Below are 19,900 nucleotides of genomic sequence, written 5' to 3'. Positions count from 1 at the left end.
TAGGTCACCATCTATTCTCACTCGCTCTCCTGGTTTATATCAAAATCTGGGCCTGCCCACTCGCTTCCTGCCTCTTCTAAAATGCTAACAAGTGTGACAAGGTTAAACTACATCACCTGGGCTCAATGGTATCCTCTCCACACCTGCTTCAAAAGGCAGCCCTGAAGTTAACCTGAATTTCTTGTTAATTAAAAGGAGATAAAGAAAGGCTAGCAGGCAGTAACAAAGGCAGGGGTAGACAACGTAAAGCCCTCCATTATGTTGATAGACTCCAACTCCCATCAGGCTCCCCATCAGGCTGGTCAAGGGACAGGGCTGATGGGAATTTGAGTCCAACAACCTCAGCTTAGGTTCCCCACCTCAGCAGCAAAGGTTTATTTTGTATACCAGCACAAAGACAGAGAAAGTCCTGCCACTGGGCAGGGTGGTGAGGCAGCCCACCTCAAACAGTGGATTGGAGTGGTACCATTAAAAGGCAGGAAATTGTTTGGTCTATAATTATATTTTAACCAACATGGCGAGTGTTACTTGAATTTTATGCCTCAAGCACAAAAATGCCTTGTGCCATCTTGTGTAAGGATGGCGAAGAATTGTATTCAGAAATGTCTGATTGACTTACTCTTTTTTTAATGAAAGGCAAGGGTCTGGGGCCCCTATTGGCCTCGGGCCCTGCAAAATATGACCTCTTCTACCCATCTGTCAGTGGCCCTGAAAGCTGGTTTCCATTTCCAACATTTCATCAACACTGTAACATGACCATGAAACACATCAAGGTTAAAAAAAAAAGGTAAAAGGTAAAGGACCCCTGGATGGTTACGTCCAGTCAAAGGCACCTATGGGGTTGCAGCACTCATCTTGCTTTCAAGCTGAAGGACCCGGTGTTTGTCAGCTGTGCTGGTAGGGGCTGGCTTGATTCTCAAAGGTTCTCACTTAGTTGTACACAGATTTTACTCTAGATCACACAGCTGAGATAGGCAAAACCTGTTTTCCACTCCAGACACTGGAATAACTGTCCCAATGGTGACCAGAAGCATTCAGATTTACTTTCTCCTATATAAGTGAATGGCTGCCATTCATTTCTATGGGAGAAAGCACAAGTCTGCACCTGGGGACAATATTGTAATGGGAACAGAACATGCCCACTGCCCCTGATGATTGGTGACAGAGATCTCATTGGGGCTGCAAAGATACACATTGTGCTCCAGAGGTTCCCTGCAGCATACAAATCCTCTCTCTATAACCACCCTGCTAATTATAATGGCAGGCATTCTACAGATATTTATGTTAATATTCATTTTTACATTGCACTATAGACCAGTGGTTCTCAAACCTTTCCCCACACCGACCACACATGAAAATTGCTGAGGGTCTTGGCAGACCGCTTAATGGTTTTTCAGCCTGTTGTAGCATCTGTCATGTACAGTGCGAGATCCTGTCGTTATTTTTAACTGTTTTTTTATTGCTTGTTTTATTTATTATACATTGTATTTTATTGTATTACAATGTGAATTTCATAGAAATCAAATTGTAATACAATAAAACACAATATGAGAAACCCAAGCAACAATAGCATACAATAAAAAATCAATATGAATGTTTAATGCGCTGGATGTGCCGTCTCTCGTCTTCAACCACAAATCGACAGAGAACACTCCCGACCACCTGAATGAATCTTGTGGACCACTGGTGGTCTGAAGACCATAGTTTCGGAACCCTTAGTATAGACAACTAAATTTCTCCCTCAGAGCCCCTTTATAAGTATCTTTACAGGCATGTTAGCTATTATATTGCTCCTACGTTGGTTCAGATATAGGTTAAGACTTCTGCATACACATTAGGCTTCCTTACATATTTAAAAACCATGCAAGGGAGGCCTAGCCCCTTTGGAAGTCTGCCACTTTTGTTTCATGAAAACATACCAGGAAGCTTCACCACACAGGTAGAAATCTTTTAAACTGAAATGAAAGAACCATGGAGAGAGTGGCAACTAAATTGTTAAAAGAGTGTGTACATAGGAGAGCCAGTGTGGTGTGGTGGTTAGAGTGTCGGACTATGACCTGGGAGATCAGAGTTCAAATCCCATGAAGCTCACTGGGTGACCTTGGACCAGTCATTGCCTAACCTACCTCACAACATTGATGTGGAGATTAAATAGGGAGGAAGAGAACCATGTACACCACCTTGAGCTCCTTGGAGCTTTAAAATCCTGACTAGAAACACAGCACTAAAGGAAGTCTGGATGAGCCCAATTTAGTTGCACTTAGATCCCATTGAAATGATGAGTTAAGTCCTATTAATTTCAGTACTAATTACTATATAGATGTGTGTATTTGTATATAATCATACATATATTAGAACCGTGGAACATGTGTACTCTGTATCAATGGGGCCTCTTTTAAAGGACTCACCCTGTATATGTATATGTACATGTGTATGTATATATGTATGCATTTGAGTTCACTGCCCTCAGATCTCTATTCTAGTCTTATGAAGGATGAGCAGCACCAGAGGAACAAAGAGAACCCGAAAGAATCTGCCGTAAACAGATTAACCCACAGAATCTGTTCATTGGTATTACAGATTTTCAGTTCTGAGAACCTTTTTTTTTTTTTTAAGTTGGTTTTTGGCATTGGAGAGCTATTGGTAAGATGAACAGGCAGAATTTCAGTGTGAGGGTATAATAGTTTTTAAAGGTCTGGTGACAAGTCTGATCCACACACCATGAAAGACCAGAGAACACAGATTTAAGCTTGTGACTATAAGCAAACAAAGGGGGGCAAACAGCACATGAATATGTGAGGAGCAAAAAGGGTAAGAGGGAATCGGGGGAGATGGGAACAGAGATACCAGCTATGGCTTTTGAGGGACAAAAGAAGCTGACATTGATCAGGTGTTGAAGGAAAAGAAGGTTAGGAAGAATGCCACAGACAGTAGGTAGAGATGAGAAACAAGATAAGTTCTCCCACCGCCTTTTTATTCCCTCCCACTGACGGATGGCCCTCAGTTTAAAGCTGAGGAATTTATTGATTCTTTGCCTTTGCAGTCAGAATATGAGATGGAGCTGCACCTCCCTGTTCCCTTGGATGTCTTCAGCATCACGGCTCCTTTCTCCCAACATCTCCTCTAATGACTTTTTTATTGACAAGACTGAGTCTTAATGAGGAGGTCTGCTGTGTGTCGTAAAGGGCTGCAGGAAGGGATGCCTTTCTCACACCTGATACTAAGGGACACAGCCAGCCAGTGGCTGGCTCACAAGAGCATTTACTGGATGATGTGAGCACAGGTAGTCGGGAAGGAAAGGATCTGGAGAAGATCAGGTCAATAGGCCAATTCACCCAACTGCATTAGTGTAAGAGCTGCCCTTGGAGACAGTTTGGAAACTTCCTAGGCTCCATTTTAGGTGCTGCTATTGATGTGTAAACCTCTAAACCAGACTTCCCAACCTGGTACCCTCCAAATGTTTGGGACTTCCACTCCCAGTATCTCTGGCCACTGGCCATGTTGGCTACAGTTTATGGTAGCTGTAGTGCAAAGCATCTGGAGGATACCAGCAGGTTGGAGAAGACTATCCTAAATATCCTAAATAGTCTGGAATCTGATTACAAAAGGGACAACTTTGAACCATATGAACCCATATCTGGATTTTAGGGGTGCTTCCAGACAGGCACATTATCTTGCGAATTCAGATCTGATTTTAGTGTGTGTGTGATTGCCACACGAGTGTCCAACACACTCCAGATTATTTTCAGTCATGACATTCATCGCTATTCCATCACTTGCCATCCATATGAGCTTGATGTAATTTATCATGCTGTGTTTCTTCCCTTGCCCCTTAGTCACCACTCCCGGGCTCTCCACAATCCTTTTCTTGTTCTGGGTATGAACATAGGCATCTCAGTACCCATGTGCATTCACCTTTAAAACAGAATTCTCTAGAACTGCAAAAAAGTTTCCAGACTTAAGTTATGTTTCCAATGGGCAGAATGGAGTGCTGTAGTTGGAGGGGTCAGCAAGATTTTTAAAATGCAGAAATGCAGAAAAGTAATGCTGATGTCTTGAGCAAGAGTGATAAAGGGGTCTTGTGCTAGTCCTCTCTATTAAAAAAAACCCAAACTTTTTTTAAATGAAAAGCATGATGTAGATACTGCACTGTGACATACACACTGTGTGGAGATCTCAAGAAAGCATCACCTATCGGTAACTGGGTTTTTGAAATTTAAATGTGCCTTCTGTAGGTAGGAAGCAATTGGTAGAAACAGGTCTGCTCATATTGTTTGGGTCTTCAGAAACAACTAGGTTGTGCTCAAGTGGGGAACAAACAAGCATGGGTGAGGCAACAGGGGCCACCAACCAAATATAACCACAGATGCTTGATGGACCAATGGTATGATTTGGTATGAGGCAGCTTCTTATGTTGTCCCTAACCTATGCACTGAGGTCTATATGCAGCTCCTGGCCATTTTTACACAAGTGGCAAGGAAAGGGGGAAAGGAAGCAGGAGAGAGAGGAAGAAGAAGAGGAAGAGGAGTGACAGTCAGAAAGGGAGGTGCCCCACCTCTCTTTGGCCCTGGTCTCACCCATTATTGGTTCTGACTCCAACCTCACCCACCACCAGTATGTGTCCACTGATAGCTTGCTCCCAAAGGACTGTGACCCTTGGCATTAAAAAGTTATCTGTCCTACTCTGCAGGATCAGACCCAAGCTGGTGTATGAAGATAGTTCACTTCTAACAAGCCATGTTATTAGAGAAAAGCGCCAAGTGTGGCAGCGGAAAGAAGTTACAGCCCAGAGCCAGGCAGGCAGCCAGCACAAATCCTGACAAAGGACAGGAGTTACTGAGCAGTCAGTATTAACAACCAGGTTGTCAATCTAAGAAGAATTAGGAGCAGTAGCCAAGAAATGAAAGCAGCACATGGCTGGAGGTAACACTGGCGTGAACTGAGGACCGAGATGCATGTTGCAGATATTCAGCAAGATGCCCTCAGTGGGCTCTTCCCTCTATGAGACTGCCACTGCTGCCCTTTCATTTGTCCTCTTCCCCTCTGGATCCAATCTACACAACCGCCCACAGGGAGAGTGCAAGACAACTGGAGGATGATGTTCCATCCCCTCACTCTTGTCTCGACTTAGAGAGGACAGGTGAACAGAGAGAAACAGGAAAGAAAAGAATGAATGGGGTAACGAGGCCCTGGGAGCCAGCAGTGACGTCCCAGATGGGTGTGGACTTTAGTAGCTGCCCCAAAATACCATGTCTTGATGCTGGCCCTGGCTCAGACAAAGGTCTGTAGCTTAACCTAGAACAAGCCTGGTGAACCCTTTTTTTCAGCCTGAGAGTTGCATTTCCTTCTGAGGATATATTCCAGCCAGGAAAAAACACTCAGAGGGTGTGACATGGGGTGGCTGGCCTGAGAATAGAGGGCATTGCTGGAGAGAGTCTCAAGGGCCAGATAGAGAGGCTTGGAGGATCACAGTCTCTGTGATGATTTTCAAGACCAGTTTGGCCACTGTGGGCTGCTAGTACTAATTCTGGTATATCAACACTTTTCCCATGGCAAAATGGTTAGGTGAAGCTTCTGTTATGTGGCCAGATCCAGATTTGGCATGGGGGCAACCTGGAGAAAATGCTTGCAGTGGATTCCCCTCCTATCACTGTCAACACTGCCCATTCAGTTACCTTCTCCCTCTATGCCTCACTCACACCACTACTGATGATAATGATGATGATGGTTTTGATAGATGACAAAGCAAGGCAGGTGGAGGCTCCAGTTCCTTCTCTTTGCTCTTGTCACTGCTCACGTGTGTGGAGAAAGCTGGTGCAATGGCAAGAAAGAAGAACAGAGTCAGAAAACCCTGGTGCTCCAAGGTGACCCCATTGTTGGTGTGTGGACCTTGGCAGGTGCTGGACACTGCTGACCACTGACACCAGTCCTGGACAGAACAAAAATGTTTAAATGCTGTACTGTTGGCCAACTGCCACCAAAGCCCATATTAATATGCAATGAGCTCTGGGCTGCACAAAGAAATTTCCCAAGCATTTTCAAAACTTAAAACCTGAAGGACATTTTAAAAACAAAATTTAAGGTTGGAGATAGATGGGGGAATTTTTTACAGAGAGGATATCCATCTCACTTTTGCCTCTGCTAAAGCAGATTGTGCAGGGTTTGGTTTTGTTTCAGAGCCAAACTACACATTGCACTGCAGCTGTCTGCAATGAGAACCCTATGGCCCCTTCAGCAAGGCACTGCCTTCTGGGAAGGAACACTCTTCAGTGCAGAAGAGGAAAAAAGGAATGGCAGGCCTCATCCTTCCCCTGCCAGGCAGTTTCCCACTGAAGCCTCCTTCTCCCTAGTTGCTTCCCTCTGCCTGATTTTTGCAAGATCAGTTGGAAACACTAGTCGGGGTAACAGGCTGTCAGTGTCTGGGCTAAATACCCCTTCCTCCTCCCTATGTTGCTGCTAAAGAACATCCTCTCCAGGGAAGGGACTTTTGGGCTAATATTACACTTGGCTGAAATGTGGGGTTTGACTCTTAACCTGCAAACGCTGCTTGACCAGAGCTGAGAAAAAAACAAAACAAGTGTGCACATGTGTACACAAGGGAGCGGGAACCTATGTCCTTCCAGATGTTACTAGGATCCAGCTCCCATCATCCCTGGAGATTCTGAGGCTAGTGGGAGTTGGGAGTCCAAGAACATCCAGAATGCCACCCCTGGTATACACCATGGGAAACCAAGCTTTTCTCAAATTTTCTTCAGTTCTCTTAAAAAAACCATGGTCTATATTATTCTCACTAAGCACATTCTTTCCCTCAAGGAATTCTGGGCACTGTAGTTTTACTGCTCATAGAATTTTAATTTCCAGCAACCCTTAATTACAGTGCCCAGAATTCTCTGAGGGAAAGAATGTGTTTTAAATGCATAGTGTGTATGTAGCCACACTTATCTGGGAGTAAGACTCACTGAAATCAGGACTTACTTCTAGGTAGACCTGTATAGGATTGTTTTGATAAAGTTTAATACAAAACTGCTTTCAACTTCATGCAGCACTTACATGTTCACTGTCCAACTTCAGCACAATAAAAAAACATTACTATGCCTACTTTGTGTTTAAATAAATTAAGTGCCCTATGTCAACAAATCATTCAGCACACTATTCATTTTAACAATCTGTAAAAATGCACCACTCTTCTGTTCTGTTTCCTTTATGGAGTCCTTCCATTCCAAGACACTTTTATGGCATATTGCTTGATTTAATTAAAAGCACTGGAAGCATTTAAACCAGTTTATTTCCCTCAGAACCACCTCAGCCTGTAACCTAATGCTACATGGCAACTTCTTTTTTTAAAAAAATACCTTAATTGGCTCCAGGTTTCTGTCTCAGTTGTATTTTATAGCAAGTGGCCCCATGTTAGTCCTGTGATGGAAATATTTGAGACACCAAGTTTGAAGGTTTAAGCAGGCCTGTCTTTACTTTGTGGTTCTAAACAATTGATAGAAATCATTATTGCTATAAACAAGTCAATGGCCATATATAACCCTTTACTTTAAAAGAAGGGCATTTGATGTGTTAGATTATACTGCCAGAGTTATGAAATATAAAAAGTAACTACAACAAAATCCTCCTATAACACACTGCTTTTAACAATTCAGGCTGCAATCCTATGTGCATTTTCCTGGCAGTAAGCCCCATGGAACACTGGGGAACCTACTGTACTGTATACAGGATTGTGTTCTTAGTCCTCAATAAATCAAAAAATGCCATTTAAACTTGTGCTTTTCCCTGAAATATCTCCAACACAGTCAAAATCTGATACGAAATCTCTTCCCAGGGCTTTCCAGCTGATTACTTTTAGTATCCATGAAGATCCAAAGATCTTTCCAGGAACTTAAAATCCTTCCAAGTTGTGGAACTCCCTCCCCACAGAGGTGAGTCTGGCACCTTCACTACTCAGTTTTGGTCACATGCTGAAGACACACCTCTTTCTTTACCTTGGTGTATGACACTGTTTGTAGGACCCACCCTATTCCTGGGATTGTAATTTGTTTTAAACTGTTTTTAACGCTGTATTTTAAATTGCTGTGACCTGCCCTTGGACCTTAGGGTGAAGGGCAGGTAATAAATCAAAACAACAACAACAACTCTCAATACTGTTGCCATTCAGTACTAAATTAAGAGAACCTTAGGCCCTTGATGAGGCTGGCTCATGGTGCCTTCCCTACCTTCTCAAAAATACCCTTAAGTCCTTAGGTTTCTGCCATCTCTTCCCCGTCTGCATCATTAGCTGGTGCCTCAATTATAAATAAGATCGTATGGATAAACATTTTCTTTGCAATACTCAGTGGATAGGTTTTGCACGATGCCTTTCCCTCTTGTGTCTGTGACATACCACCTGAGTTGTCTGATACAAACCTGTTCTACAGACACCTTGGTGCAATGAGTCTTGTGTGCTCTTTATACAGTAGTACCTCGGGTTAAGTACTTAATTCATTCAGGAGGTCCGTTCTTAACCTGAAACTGTTCTTAACCTGAAGCACCACTTTAGCTAATGGGGCCTCCTGCTGCTGCCACGCCGCCGAAGCACGATTTCTGTTCTCATCCTGAAGCAAAGTTCTTAACCCGAGGTAATATTTCTGGGTTAGCGGAGTCTGTAACCTGAAGCGTATGTAACCTGAGGTACCACTGTACTGGCTTCCAACAGACTATGGTTAGGGTGATGAGGATGAATGTGTGGAAGCGAGTATGCAAGAGAAACTCATTGAGATAGAAGAGCAGATATTTAGAAGGCTTGTTGATCATTTCATTCCTTTTTAGTATACTGAGTCTTAACAAAAGGACCCATATCCAACTGAATACTGAATGAATACCCACCCACATCCCAGCGAACAATATCAATGGGTAACACCTGTGCGTTAGTCATTATTGCAGAAACCGACATAAAAGGCCATAGAGATAGCAACAGGGATTACCTAAAACAAAATGAGATGGATTTGTTTGCAAGTACAGAACAGAATTCAGCCTGTTCTTGCTGCACACTGTGATGTGTGTGTATATATAAACACAGGGCACTCCAGGTGTGCAATAATAGAAACCACTGTGTATGTGTGAGAGGATGAAATCAGTTTGAAAAACACCAGCTTTTCTTTGGGTTATGCATCAACATCCCAGCGGATAATTTATAGAATGCCAGAGTTCTGAGATTACCTCTAATTTATCTCTTAACTAAGTTTCTGTTGGCATCCCAAGAGCGTCACACAGACAGCAAAGTTAAAGCACTACAATTTATATAAGCCCATATATAATTGAGTAATAAGAAATGGAAAACCACATCCATATGAGTGAGATAAAATAAACGTAAGGAATGCACTTGGTAAATTTATAACAGTGATATGAAGATCTGATAAATACAAAAAGCAAAGGATTATTCAGTCAAAGCCAAGGCTGCAATCTGAGTCATGCTTATTTGGCAGTACGCCCCATAAAATCAATGAGCTATGCAACTGATTCCAGCTTTTGTTCTTAATCACTGTTGATATGCTTTAATCGAAGTTGCTGAGTTTATGTAATTGGTTTTATTTCTTTTTATAAGCTGCTTTCTGTTTTTTGAATGAGAAAGAAAAAAGGCACATCCACACTACAGATTTATTTTGATTCAATAGTCATTGCTTCCTCCCAAGGAACTCTGGAATTATAGTTTATGGATGGATGGGAGCACTGCAATGATTTTTAAAATAATTTTCAGCATGTCACCGGGCTTTCATTCCCAACTTTTTCTAGAAAAGACATAACAATTGAAGTAGGACTGGCTCCACCATTAGGCAGAATGGGACAAAAAACAGGAGAAAAAGCAGCCCCACCACACAGTGGTTTCTCCTGAGCCCCCAGCCATACACTGGAGTACCCTACCCCATTCCCAATATTGAAGTAAGATTCAATAACCAGGCCAGTCAGCTTCTGTACACAGAACAAGGATGGGAGGCATCTTATCATTTGTCTCTGGCAGCAAAATCTTCAGCCAGACCTGAGTTAAAGTTATATAATACAACCTATCCAAGTTGGTAGTACAGGTAGGGTCAGAAAAGGTGGGGTAGTGGCATCGGCTATTGTTCTCCTTACACAGGAATAAAAATGTGTTTATAAGGAGAAAATTGCACTAAATTGCTAAAGAATTTTCATGAGAATTTTAATTGATTGATTGGCAAATTGCTGCAGAAATGTGGAGAATTTAAGATTGGACAAATGAGAAACTGAGAAAACTGAAACTGACAAATTCTTCCATCCTTACCTTGTGTCCTCCAGATGTTGGACTCATCAGCTCCAGCCAGCATGGCCAATGTAGTCCAGCAACTTCTGGAAGACCACAGATTCATTAACACCAGCCTAGAGACTATATTTTACTATCACGAATAAAAGTTTCTGACTAGTGGCCATAACTGCATCTTTTCAAAGTGAATTCCACAATTCTTCATTGTTATAAGCTGTTAATTATGTATGCGGACAACATCTCCTCCCATTCCAAATTAAACAAGTAAGTCAATGACAGAAACACTATAGGTCCTTCCCTATACCAGTTGAATTTCCCTTGATTGCATTCTCTCTTTGCTGTTATCAGAAACAGACTATCCTGGGGAAAAAGTGGAAGGCAAGCAGTTGGCTGTCAAGTGATCTCTGTGAGTAGCTGACATGGCATTCAACAGCCCAGCTAACCAAGTCTGTGGTGTGTATATTCATCTCCTCAAGCCTGCCTCCTGTTGACATTTGTCAACATTTGTAATGGGTGCTGCTTGGAATTTAAATACAGTGGTACCTCGGGTTACATACACTTCAGGTTACATATGCTTCAGGTTACAGACTCCACTAACCCAGAAATAGTGCTTCAGGTTAAGAACTTTGCTTCAGGATGAGAACAGAAATTGTGGTTCGGCGGTGTGGCGGCAGCAGGAGGCCCCATTAGCTAAAGTGGTGCTTCAGGTTAAGAACAGACCTCTGGAACAAATTAAGTACTTAACCCAAGGTACTACTGTACACCACCAACAAGACCAGACCAAGACATTGTAGTGCCAATTGGCTGCAATCCTATATCCACTCCCCGGGAAGTAAGCTCCAATGAAATCAATGAGATTTAGGATTTTGTTGCAAATGCCTAACTGTACCTCAAATTTACATTATGTTTATGCTAGCATTGCAGTCATGTGTTCCCCTAAAGAATCCTGGGAACTATAGTTTGTAGGAGATTCTAAGAGTGATCTGACACGAGATTCCTAATCACTTCCTTTGGTCTAATAGAACTACCAGCTCCAAGATTCCGGATCTTAATGGGAGATGGAGTTCAACGAGTTCCCCAGCTCTAGGGTTGCCATATTTTAGGATGACCCCAAAATTATTGAGCTTCTTTTAAACAAACCCCAAAGGATGTCACTTCCACCTTTGAAATCACTGTAATGTCTGGGAAATCATCATGTAGCTATTCACGGAACAGTGGATTCACACATCCTTAGGTCTGGCCCCAGCAGTCAGCCAAGTCAGGCTCTGGCCAAGGGCCCCAGGGACTTGGAAGGGCCATTAACCAGCCTAACACAGTTGTACTGCCATTCATCACTCTCCCCACTGGGCCCATGGATGCTTTTCAGTGGCAGGAGTTGCTGAAGCTTTTGAATGGGTGCCGCAGCACATCTCTCATCTATGGCAACTAGCATGGCCAGTGGTCAGGAAGAGATCATAGAATCATAGAATCATAGAGTTGGAAGAGACCACAAGGGCCATCGAGTCCAACCCCCTGCCAAGCAGGAAACACCATCAGAGCACTCCTGACATATGGTTGTCAAGCCTCTGCTTAAAGACCTCCAAAGAAGGAGACTCCACCACACTCCTTGGCAGCAAATTCCACTGTCAAACAGCTCTTACTGTCAGGAAGTTCTTCCTAATGTTTAGGTGGAATCTTCTTTCTTGTAGTTTGGAACCATTGCTCCGTGTCCGCTTCTCTGGAGCAGCAGAAAACAACCTTTCTCCCTCCTCTATGTGACATCCTTTTATATATTTGAACATGGCTATCATATCAGATGGTCCCTCTGACAGCAGCAGGGATGGGGAACCTGGACTGCAACTCCCATGTCTCTGAGTATGTTTTATTATTCATTTCAACCATTTATAAATCACTTAACACAGTAGCCTAAGCTGCACAGAGGTCCACAGGCTACCTGCACCCTGCTCTACAAAAATTAAAAAGAGGAAGAAGTAGGTTGCATTAGTATACGTGACTATGGGTTAAACTTCCTCTGTAATCTGGAAAGATTCCGAAGTCCCTTTATTACGACCAACCTAAATGTCAGAAAACTGAACAAGCTTGTGGTTCCACCCAAACTCTTCATTGGGCTGGATGTCAGGCAAAGTGCCAGAGGGGTGAGGGGGAACAGCTAGCCTGGTACTGAAACCTAAATGTCAAAATTGGTATTTAAAAAATCATTTTTGCTGTATAATGTTAGAAAATGTGTGGCTATGAGGGCATAGCTATGGGAATTGTGATGATGAGGGCCTACACTTCAGAATTTGCCACCACACCAATGCCTAGTCTGATGTTGGGATTCTTTCCCAGCCAGTCTGGGGCTACAGTCACACCATACATTTTGAGCACCGTGATGCCATTTTAAACAGTCTCAGCTTCCCCCAAAGTATTTTTGGAATTGTGGTTTATTAAGGGTGCTGAAGGGACGCAGGTGGCGCTGTGGGTTAAAGCCTCAGCGCCTAGGACTTGCCGATCAAAAGGTCAGCGGTTCGAATCCCTGCGGCAGGGTGCGCTCCCGCTGCTCAGTCCCAGCGCCTGCCAACCTAGCAGTTCGAAAGCACCTCCGGGTGCAAGTAGATAAATAGGGACCGCTTACCAGCGGGAAGGTAAACGGTGTTTCCGTGTGCGGCTCTGGCTCGCCAGATGCAGCTTTGTCACGCTGGCCACGTGACCCGGAAGTGTCTCCGGACAGCGCTGGCCCCTGGCCTCTTAAGTGAGATGGGCGCACAACCCCAGAGTCTGTCAAGACTGGCCCGTACGGGCAGGGGTACCTTTACCTTTACCTTTTAAGGGTGCTGAAAGTTGTTAAGAGATCCCTATTCCCCTCATTGAGCTACAATTTCCAGAGTGCTCTGTGAAAAGGGATTGATTTTTAAACTACTCTGATCATTGTAGCTCTGTGAGGAGAAAAGTATTCTCCTAACAACTCTCAATACCCCCAATAAACTACAACTCCCAGCATTCTTCAGGAAAAACTATGATAACTATTTCAAGTAGTATCATAGGGCTTGAAATGTTCGGTGTTAATGTGTCTTGAATTAAGGAAAGGACAAAGAAGCCCAAAGTTGCCTGGGCGTATGTGGAACTTCCCAAAGAGACACAAGCTCTGAAGGAAATTAGCTCTGAAGCAGTTAATTTCCCTGGCTCCCAAATTGATAAGCAGCGGGAACGTCAGCGTGAAAATGAACTTGCCTTGTTCGCTGGGGTTCGAAGACAGCGGAACTCAATCAACAACAGGCCACACGGTTCAAAGCTGCAATTCATCCCTCTGCGCCTCTGAAAAATGGGAGGTGACAGTTCATTTTGCCAGTGACAGTCTGTCGGTCTCGCTCAGTGCTTCTCCCCCGTCGACTGAACGGCGGAGGTAAAGTGCTGGCTCTCTGGCACCCTCACTTTGTATTCCACTCAGATGAACAGGACAGTGTGAGATCAAAGGTGGAAAAAATCTCCCCACGGCCATCCACCTGGTATTTTGCCTCCCACCCAATCTTTCCCCACCAATTCCTTTGTACAAAGGACCCCTGAGCCTCATCCGCTCTCGGGGGAGCCGTTCTGCTGCTCCCTGTTTTCTGTACACCCTGATCAGAGGTGCGAAAGGAGGTGCAGCCATGCAAATAAGAAGAGCCTTAGCAGTGGGGGAGAGCAATGGGGAATTCTCTTTCTCAGCAGGCCCGCTCCGAGGCCTGGGGAGGCCCAGGAGACTTCTGGGTTTGGGGCGCCCTAGGCATAATAAAGGCAGCCACAGAAAAGTGATGACACTCAAAAACAATATGAGGCACCAAAAAGAAGAGTGAAACAGCATTTGGTTTTTTATTTTGATTTAACAAATGCTTTTCTAGCCTTTTTCTATGCAAATACACTGGCTACTGAGGGGGAAAATCTTGCCTTCATGCTGCATCACAGCTGATATCAGTTAACAAAAAAGTATTTTACCAAATCGTGTGCCTTAGTTGCTTACATTTGCAGTTCTCGAGTTGAGAGAGTGTGTCACCATTTGATCCGATGAACATAAAAAAGACGAGGCAAAACTCATCAAATGCCAAAGAATTAACAAGTGTCTAAATCTGAGGCTCCTTCAAGCTTCAGGCCTTCCTGCCCCGCAGCCCTACTGAACCCGGGCCCTGCTTCTAAGCAATTTCCATCTCTCCCTTCGCCCCCATGTATCCTTTTATTGCTGTCTTTTTTTTCAAATAGCAGACTCCATTATAAATCAGGGAACACAGAATCATGTTGTACATGAATGCTGCAGATACCTTAATAAGACAATTTTCGGCATGGAGGCCACATTCCCTCATGTGGAACTTTCCAGAGACAGCAGCCGGTGTAGCCTGAGGCAAAAGTGGGGAGAGCAATGGTGTGACTTTTACCTTTGTGCAGCAGGCTATGTATTTCAGCATCACAAGCGCCAGACATTTTTACACACACACGCAAACCACCATCAGGGAAGCAGGGGCCATTGGCAAGAGTAGAAGGAATCTTTGCAGTCAAGCAAAATCATTTGCGGAGAGTGCAGAGCAAGGCCAATGAGAGATGCGGCCAGAGCAGAAGGCATGGCCCACAAGACCACCCCCACAAGACCTGTTGTTCTCCAACCCCTGCCTTCAGGTAAAAGGACTAAATTAGCCACTTTATGACCTACGGGTTTGAACTCCAATTTCCAGTATTTATTCCATTGAGATTGTAATAGTTACCGTATTTTTCGCTCTATAACACGCACCCGACCATAACATGCATGTAGTTTTTAGAGGAGGAAAATGCCACCCGTAGGCATTCCCTCCATAACATGCACAGACATTTCCCCTTACTTTCTAGGAGGAAAAAAGTGAGTGTTATGGTGCAAAAAATATGGTATTTCAACAGTGCAAGCTTAACCTGTCTACACAAGGATAAGTCCCACTGCGATCAGTGGGTTTTTCTTCCAGCCAAGTGTGTGTGTAAAAGCCTAAAGCTTAACTGCAATCCCACATGTCTTCTCTGAAGTAATCTCAGTTGAGTTTAATGGAGGCCTACTCTCAGTTCAGTGCGTACACAAATGCACTGCACAGGAGAATGTTCTATTGAACTCAATGGGAATGACTTGTGAGTAAATGGGCAGGATCAGGCTGCTAAAAGTACTTTGCTTTTGGCTAGGTTGTATGTTAAGAGATTACCTTCATGTCAGCGCATTTGGAAATTTTTTGAAATGCATTATGTTCTAGAAACATAAATATATTAATCTTGGTATTTGCAATTCAGAGATAAAGAAGGGAAAATGCACCCTGTAATGACATAATTATCAGTTACTCTGCCCCATTAGGAAATAAAAGACCATTTTACAAGAAAGAAGCCCTACAGCCAATACTGCCCGTGGGACAATAGCATACTCTTGAGATGGTGAATAGCAGGCTTCAGCCAAAAAAATATAAAATAAAAAAGCTCTAAGCCCTAGAACAGGGATGGTGGACCTGTGGCCCTCCATATGTTGCTAGATTACAGCTCCCATCATCCCCAGCCTGCAAAGCTATTCGTCAGGGATTGTGGGAACTGTAGTACAACAAACATTTGGAGGTCCATAGGTTCCTCATCCCTACCTAAGAGTAGGGTGATGTTCTTTCCTTCACCTGTCTGACAGTTCTGAATGGGGGCATGTATAGAAGAAGCAATAACCACAAAAGTGTGCTTACAAAACTTTTGATTTTTACCACTGGATGGTCAGATTCTACAAAGTTTATTTTAATTAGCTATCAAAAGAAATGAGCCCCCTTTGCCCAAATGCTCTCTTTGAACTGAAGTGCTTCTCTTAAATGCCAACTCGGGAGCCCAGTGAAAAAAACTGAACAGAAAAGCAGGAAGGGGGAGATTGATAGATTGCATATATTTCAAAGCAAAGCAGAAGGAAGTTGGCGTTTAAACCAGTAGACCTCTGCACATAATCAAGGTTAAGATCAGAGACTTCTTTGGACGCCACTTGAACATGTGGGCTCTTGGTTCCTCCGATCACTATTTTTAAATTACTATTTCACAGGCGGAGAACCTGTGGCCTTCTAGATGTTGTTGGACCTCAACTCCCATTAGCCCCAGCTAGCATCACCAATGGTCAGGGATGGTGAGAACTGGAATCCCACAACATCTAGAGGCATTGGTGGCCGATGCTCATTGGGACTAGTAAGGCACGGAGTCCAAAATTGCCGTATTTTTTGCTGTATAAGACTCACTTTGTGTGTGCGTCTTATGGAGCGAATGCAGGCTGCGCAGCTATCCCAGAAGCCAGAACAGCATGAGGGATTGCTGCTTTCACTGCACAGCGATCCCTCTTGCTGTTGTGGCTTCTGAGATTCAGAATATTTTTTTCTTGTTTTCCTCCTCTGAAAACTAGGTGCGTCTTGTGGTCTGGTGCGTCTTATAGAGCAAAAAATACGGTAAGTGGAATCAGAACCAATGATAGACAAATCCAACAAATTATTGTTTTGTCCTCATCCTCCTATTTGCTGAGTTTCACAATACTGAGACTTAAGTAAACTGAGGGCAGACAAGGATTGGTGAGGCAATGCCCCATATGCCCTGATGGATCAGCCTCCACTGTCTGGAGGCTCATGGGTTCCGCATCCTTTCTTTACTGTCCTCCAAGTGTTTTTCTGTGGGTATGTAGTGTGGTATCTGGTGTTGAATTCTTTTGAAATTTGACACAGTAAGATAATTTAAAATAAAACAAACCTCATAGGTTAAGTTGCATTGATGAATCCTAAGTTAATAATGAATTGAACTGCCAGATTCAATCCATTTATGCCTTAGTCCCCCGCCCCCCAGCTCCATCAACGTATGTAAGTAGGAATACAGAAAACAATGAATTAGGTTGGATATTATATATTCAGTTTCACATGAGCAAATTCATATTGGAAGAATGTAGTTGCTGAGATCCACTCCACCCCATCTCTAGTGTAGTTCGCTGAAAGCGGAAGACTTGGCAGGTTTTATTATTGCCACGCCATGCATATACAAAAAGCCTTATGAACAAGCATATGCAAAAATAATAGGTCTCTGCCCCAAGGAACTTACAATATTGTAAGAGTGGCAGGAAACAATGGAAGGAGAGAAGGGATGAGAGAAGTACGGATAACATACCAGGGAAGGAGGAGAGGGTGGATCAGGCAAGGTGCAAGTGCCGGGCAGTAGCTTCCTTTAGTTTACGAGGGAAACACTTTCCCTTGTAAACTGAGCAGGTCAATCCCATAAAGGATTGAAGGGAGGGGGAGCAGCCAGGTCCTCCAGATCTGATTTTATAAAATTGGCATTGTGAGGAGGCAGCCGTAAACCCAGACAGATGGAGTATAGGTGGAATGGTTATTATATTTTCAAGCTCTTGCATGCTGACAAGTGGGCCCAATGGGGGTCCGTGGTGGAATTAGTGTATGAAAAGGCAGCAGAGAAGACAGCTCTAAAAGATGGACTGGCAGCTCTGCTCTGAGCTGAGCCATCTTGAAGATAACAGGTTGTCAGTCACCAAGAGCTGCTTATACATACATGCCGCATTACTGAACTCCCACTACCAAGAGAATTAAACCTGTCTACACACACACAAGCAGCTCCAGTGCTCTGATTACATTTACAGAGGTTGCGACCTGCACTTCTGTCTCTATGGAAACCCCTTGCACTGCCAACATGGAGTCAGAGTTGTTTCACCATGGGTGGCTGATATTTAAAGGTAAAGAGACTCTGCCAACTTGGCTGAGCAGCTGAAAGAAACCACATACTGCTCTTTTTCATACTTTCAGGCCTTCTTAGCTAATGATTAAGAGAATGGGATAAAGATAGGTAAAGCGAGCAATCACAGAATCAAAGAGTTGGAAGAGAAACAAAAGTAGTCTTTGGGATTATCTGCAAACCTGCAGTGTGGAGTAGTGTCTAGAGTTTCAGATCAGGGCTGCGTACATACCATGTATTTAAAGCATGCTACTTCCTCCAAATAATCCAGGGAGTTACCAATTGTAGCTCTATGAGGGGTAAACTACAGTTCCCAGAATTCTTTGGGGGAAGCCATGTGCTTTAAGTGTATGGTGTCTATGTAGTCTAGGATTGAGGAGCCCAGGGCCAAATACACAGAAAGCCATGTGACTTTTAGCTAGTCAAGGTTTGTAAGCCTAGTCTACAAATATATGAGAACCCTGGAGGAAATTTGGGGTGTAAATGCAATAAATATATATAGTGTGATCTTGGCATAAAAAATCAGCAGCATCTCCATCAGCCCTATACAGATTACCTTGAGAAACACAGATAGCAGGTGATGGGGGAAATTCTGGAGATGCACTGCCAGTCAGAGTGAACAAAACTGGACTAGATAGATCAATGGTCTGACCTGATACAAGCATACCAATTTTACAACTGGTCAACCCATGCGTACTAGGTCTGGGCGATCTATCGAGGAAGCCTGGGCTAGGCAATATCTGGTTTTCAACATCTGGATAACTCACCAGCTAAACACTGCAATGTTATCAGCAGCTAAACCTAACAATATCACCAGCTAAACATTGCAATGTTATCACTAGCTAAAAATTGCAATCTACCACAATGTCTGAAATAAGGACGGAACTAAACAGAGGTGAACAGGACAATGTCATCACACACTCAGTTTCATCAACAGGCAAGCCAAAATGCATCCCAACAGAACTTTTGGTTTCGGACTTGGCTACCAAATGGTGGCATTCAAGACAATCCAATATATGGCAATGAGTCATAGTGAATACAAATAATCTGGGACTGCCAGACCACCAGCAGGTCTGTTAGGAGTCAGAGGTAGCAGTGGCAGAAACAGCTTGCCATGACCGCGGTACATGTCGGCAGTAGTGGCGACAACCTGCAAGGCCTTGCGGTGGCAGATCAATCAGTGGTGGTCTGCGAGTCCTTGTGGAGGCGACGGGAGGGGGCAGCAGTAGCAGCAGCCAGCAGGGCCTTGCGACAGCAGTACAAACAGTGGCGGCCTGCAAGGCCTTGCGGCGGTGATAGAGAGTGACAGTAGCAGCAGCAGCAGCCTGTGAGGACTCACAGCAGCGGTGGGAGGTGGCAACAGTAGTGGTGGCCTGTGAGGCCTCGTGGTGACAACAGAAAGTGGTGGCAGCAATGGCAGTGTCCTGCAAGGCCTTGCAGCAGCGGCACAAAGTGGCAGCAGTAAAGGCATTGACCTGAGAGGCCTTGCAGTGGCGATAGGATTTGGCAGCAGAAGCGGCAGTAGCCTGCGAGTCCTTGCGGCAGAGGCCTGCAGGGACTCACAGCAGTGACAGGAGGTGATGGCAGTAGCCACATGCTGCAAGGCCTTCTGGCGGAGGTCAAAATGTTCTCCACCCATCCATTATAGCTCCTGAGGACTCTTCCACTTTTTATCCAGGTTACCTGCTCTTCCTACCTTCCATTCCTACCAATAGCACATATTTCCTCCCATTACAGCAATTCCTGTGTAAAGCCTTCCTTCTCCACAAAGCTGCCCTGCTGCCCTAATAGTGTTTTTGATCAGCATCCTTATGCCTTTATCAGTTAGACTGATACCATAAGAACCGTGCCAATGGCAGGAGACCCACGGGTGACAGTAAAAGACAGTTCCAGGACACTTATATTAATCAAGGTTGCCGTAGAGCAAGTTATTTATTCCCT

At 44.0% G+C, this 19,900-nt stretch overlaps 1 protein-coding gene across 6 annotated transcripts in view; it reads right to left on the bottom strand.

Moving 5' to 3' along the window:
• SKAP1 (src kinase associated phosphoprotein 1) overlaps window positions 1-14,879 on the bottom strand; it is a 350,548-nt gene extending 335,669 nt beyond the window's left edge. For 2 of the 6 annotated variants that reach the window (XM_079949868.1, XM_079949869.1), the window contains exons 1-3: window positions 14,533-14,879; window positions 13,472-13,555; window positions 10,283-10,347 (exon numbers count right to left, since the gene is read on the bottom strand). In XM_079949868.1, the coding sequence (XP_079805994.1) occupies window positions 10,283-10,309 (27 nt within the window). In that variant the 5' untranslated portion in view covers window positions 10,310-10,347; window positions 13,472-13,555; window positions 14,533-14,879. Of the gene's footprint in view, window positions 1-10,282; window positions 10,348-13,471; window positions 14,505-14,532 lie in introns of those variants that run through there. The other 4 variants (XM_079949862.1, XM_079949867.1, XM_079949866.1 and 1 more) reach the window with 4 other exon arrangements.
• Between the last annotated feature and the right edge of the window lie 5,021 nt (window positions 14,880-19,900).

This window comes from Podarcis cretensis (assembly GCF_951804945.1).
Source record: "Podarcis cretensis genome assembly, chromosome: 13".
Classification (NCBI taxonomy): Eukaryota; Metazoa; Chordata; class Lepidosauria; order Squamata; family Lacertidae; genus Podarcis; species Podarcis cretensis.
The sequence above is the reverse complement of the archived record's forward strand: the minus strand, read 5'-3'. Positions and strand labels throughout refer to the sequence as shown.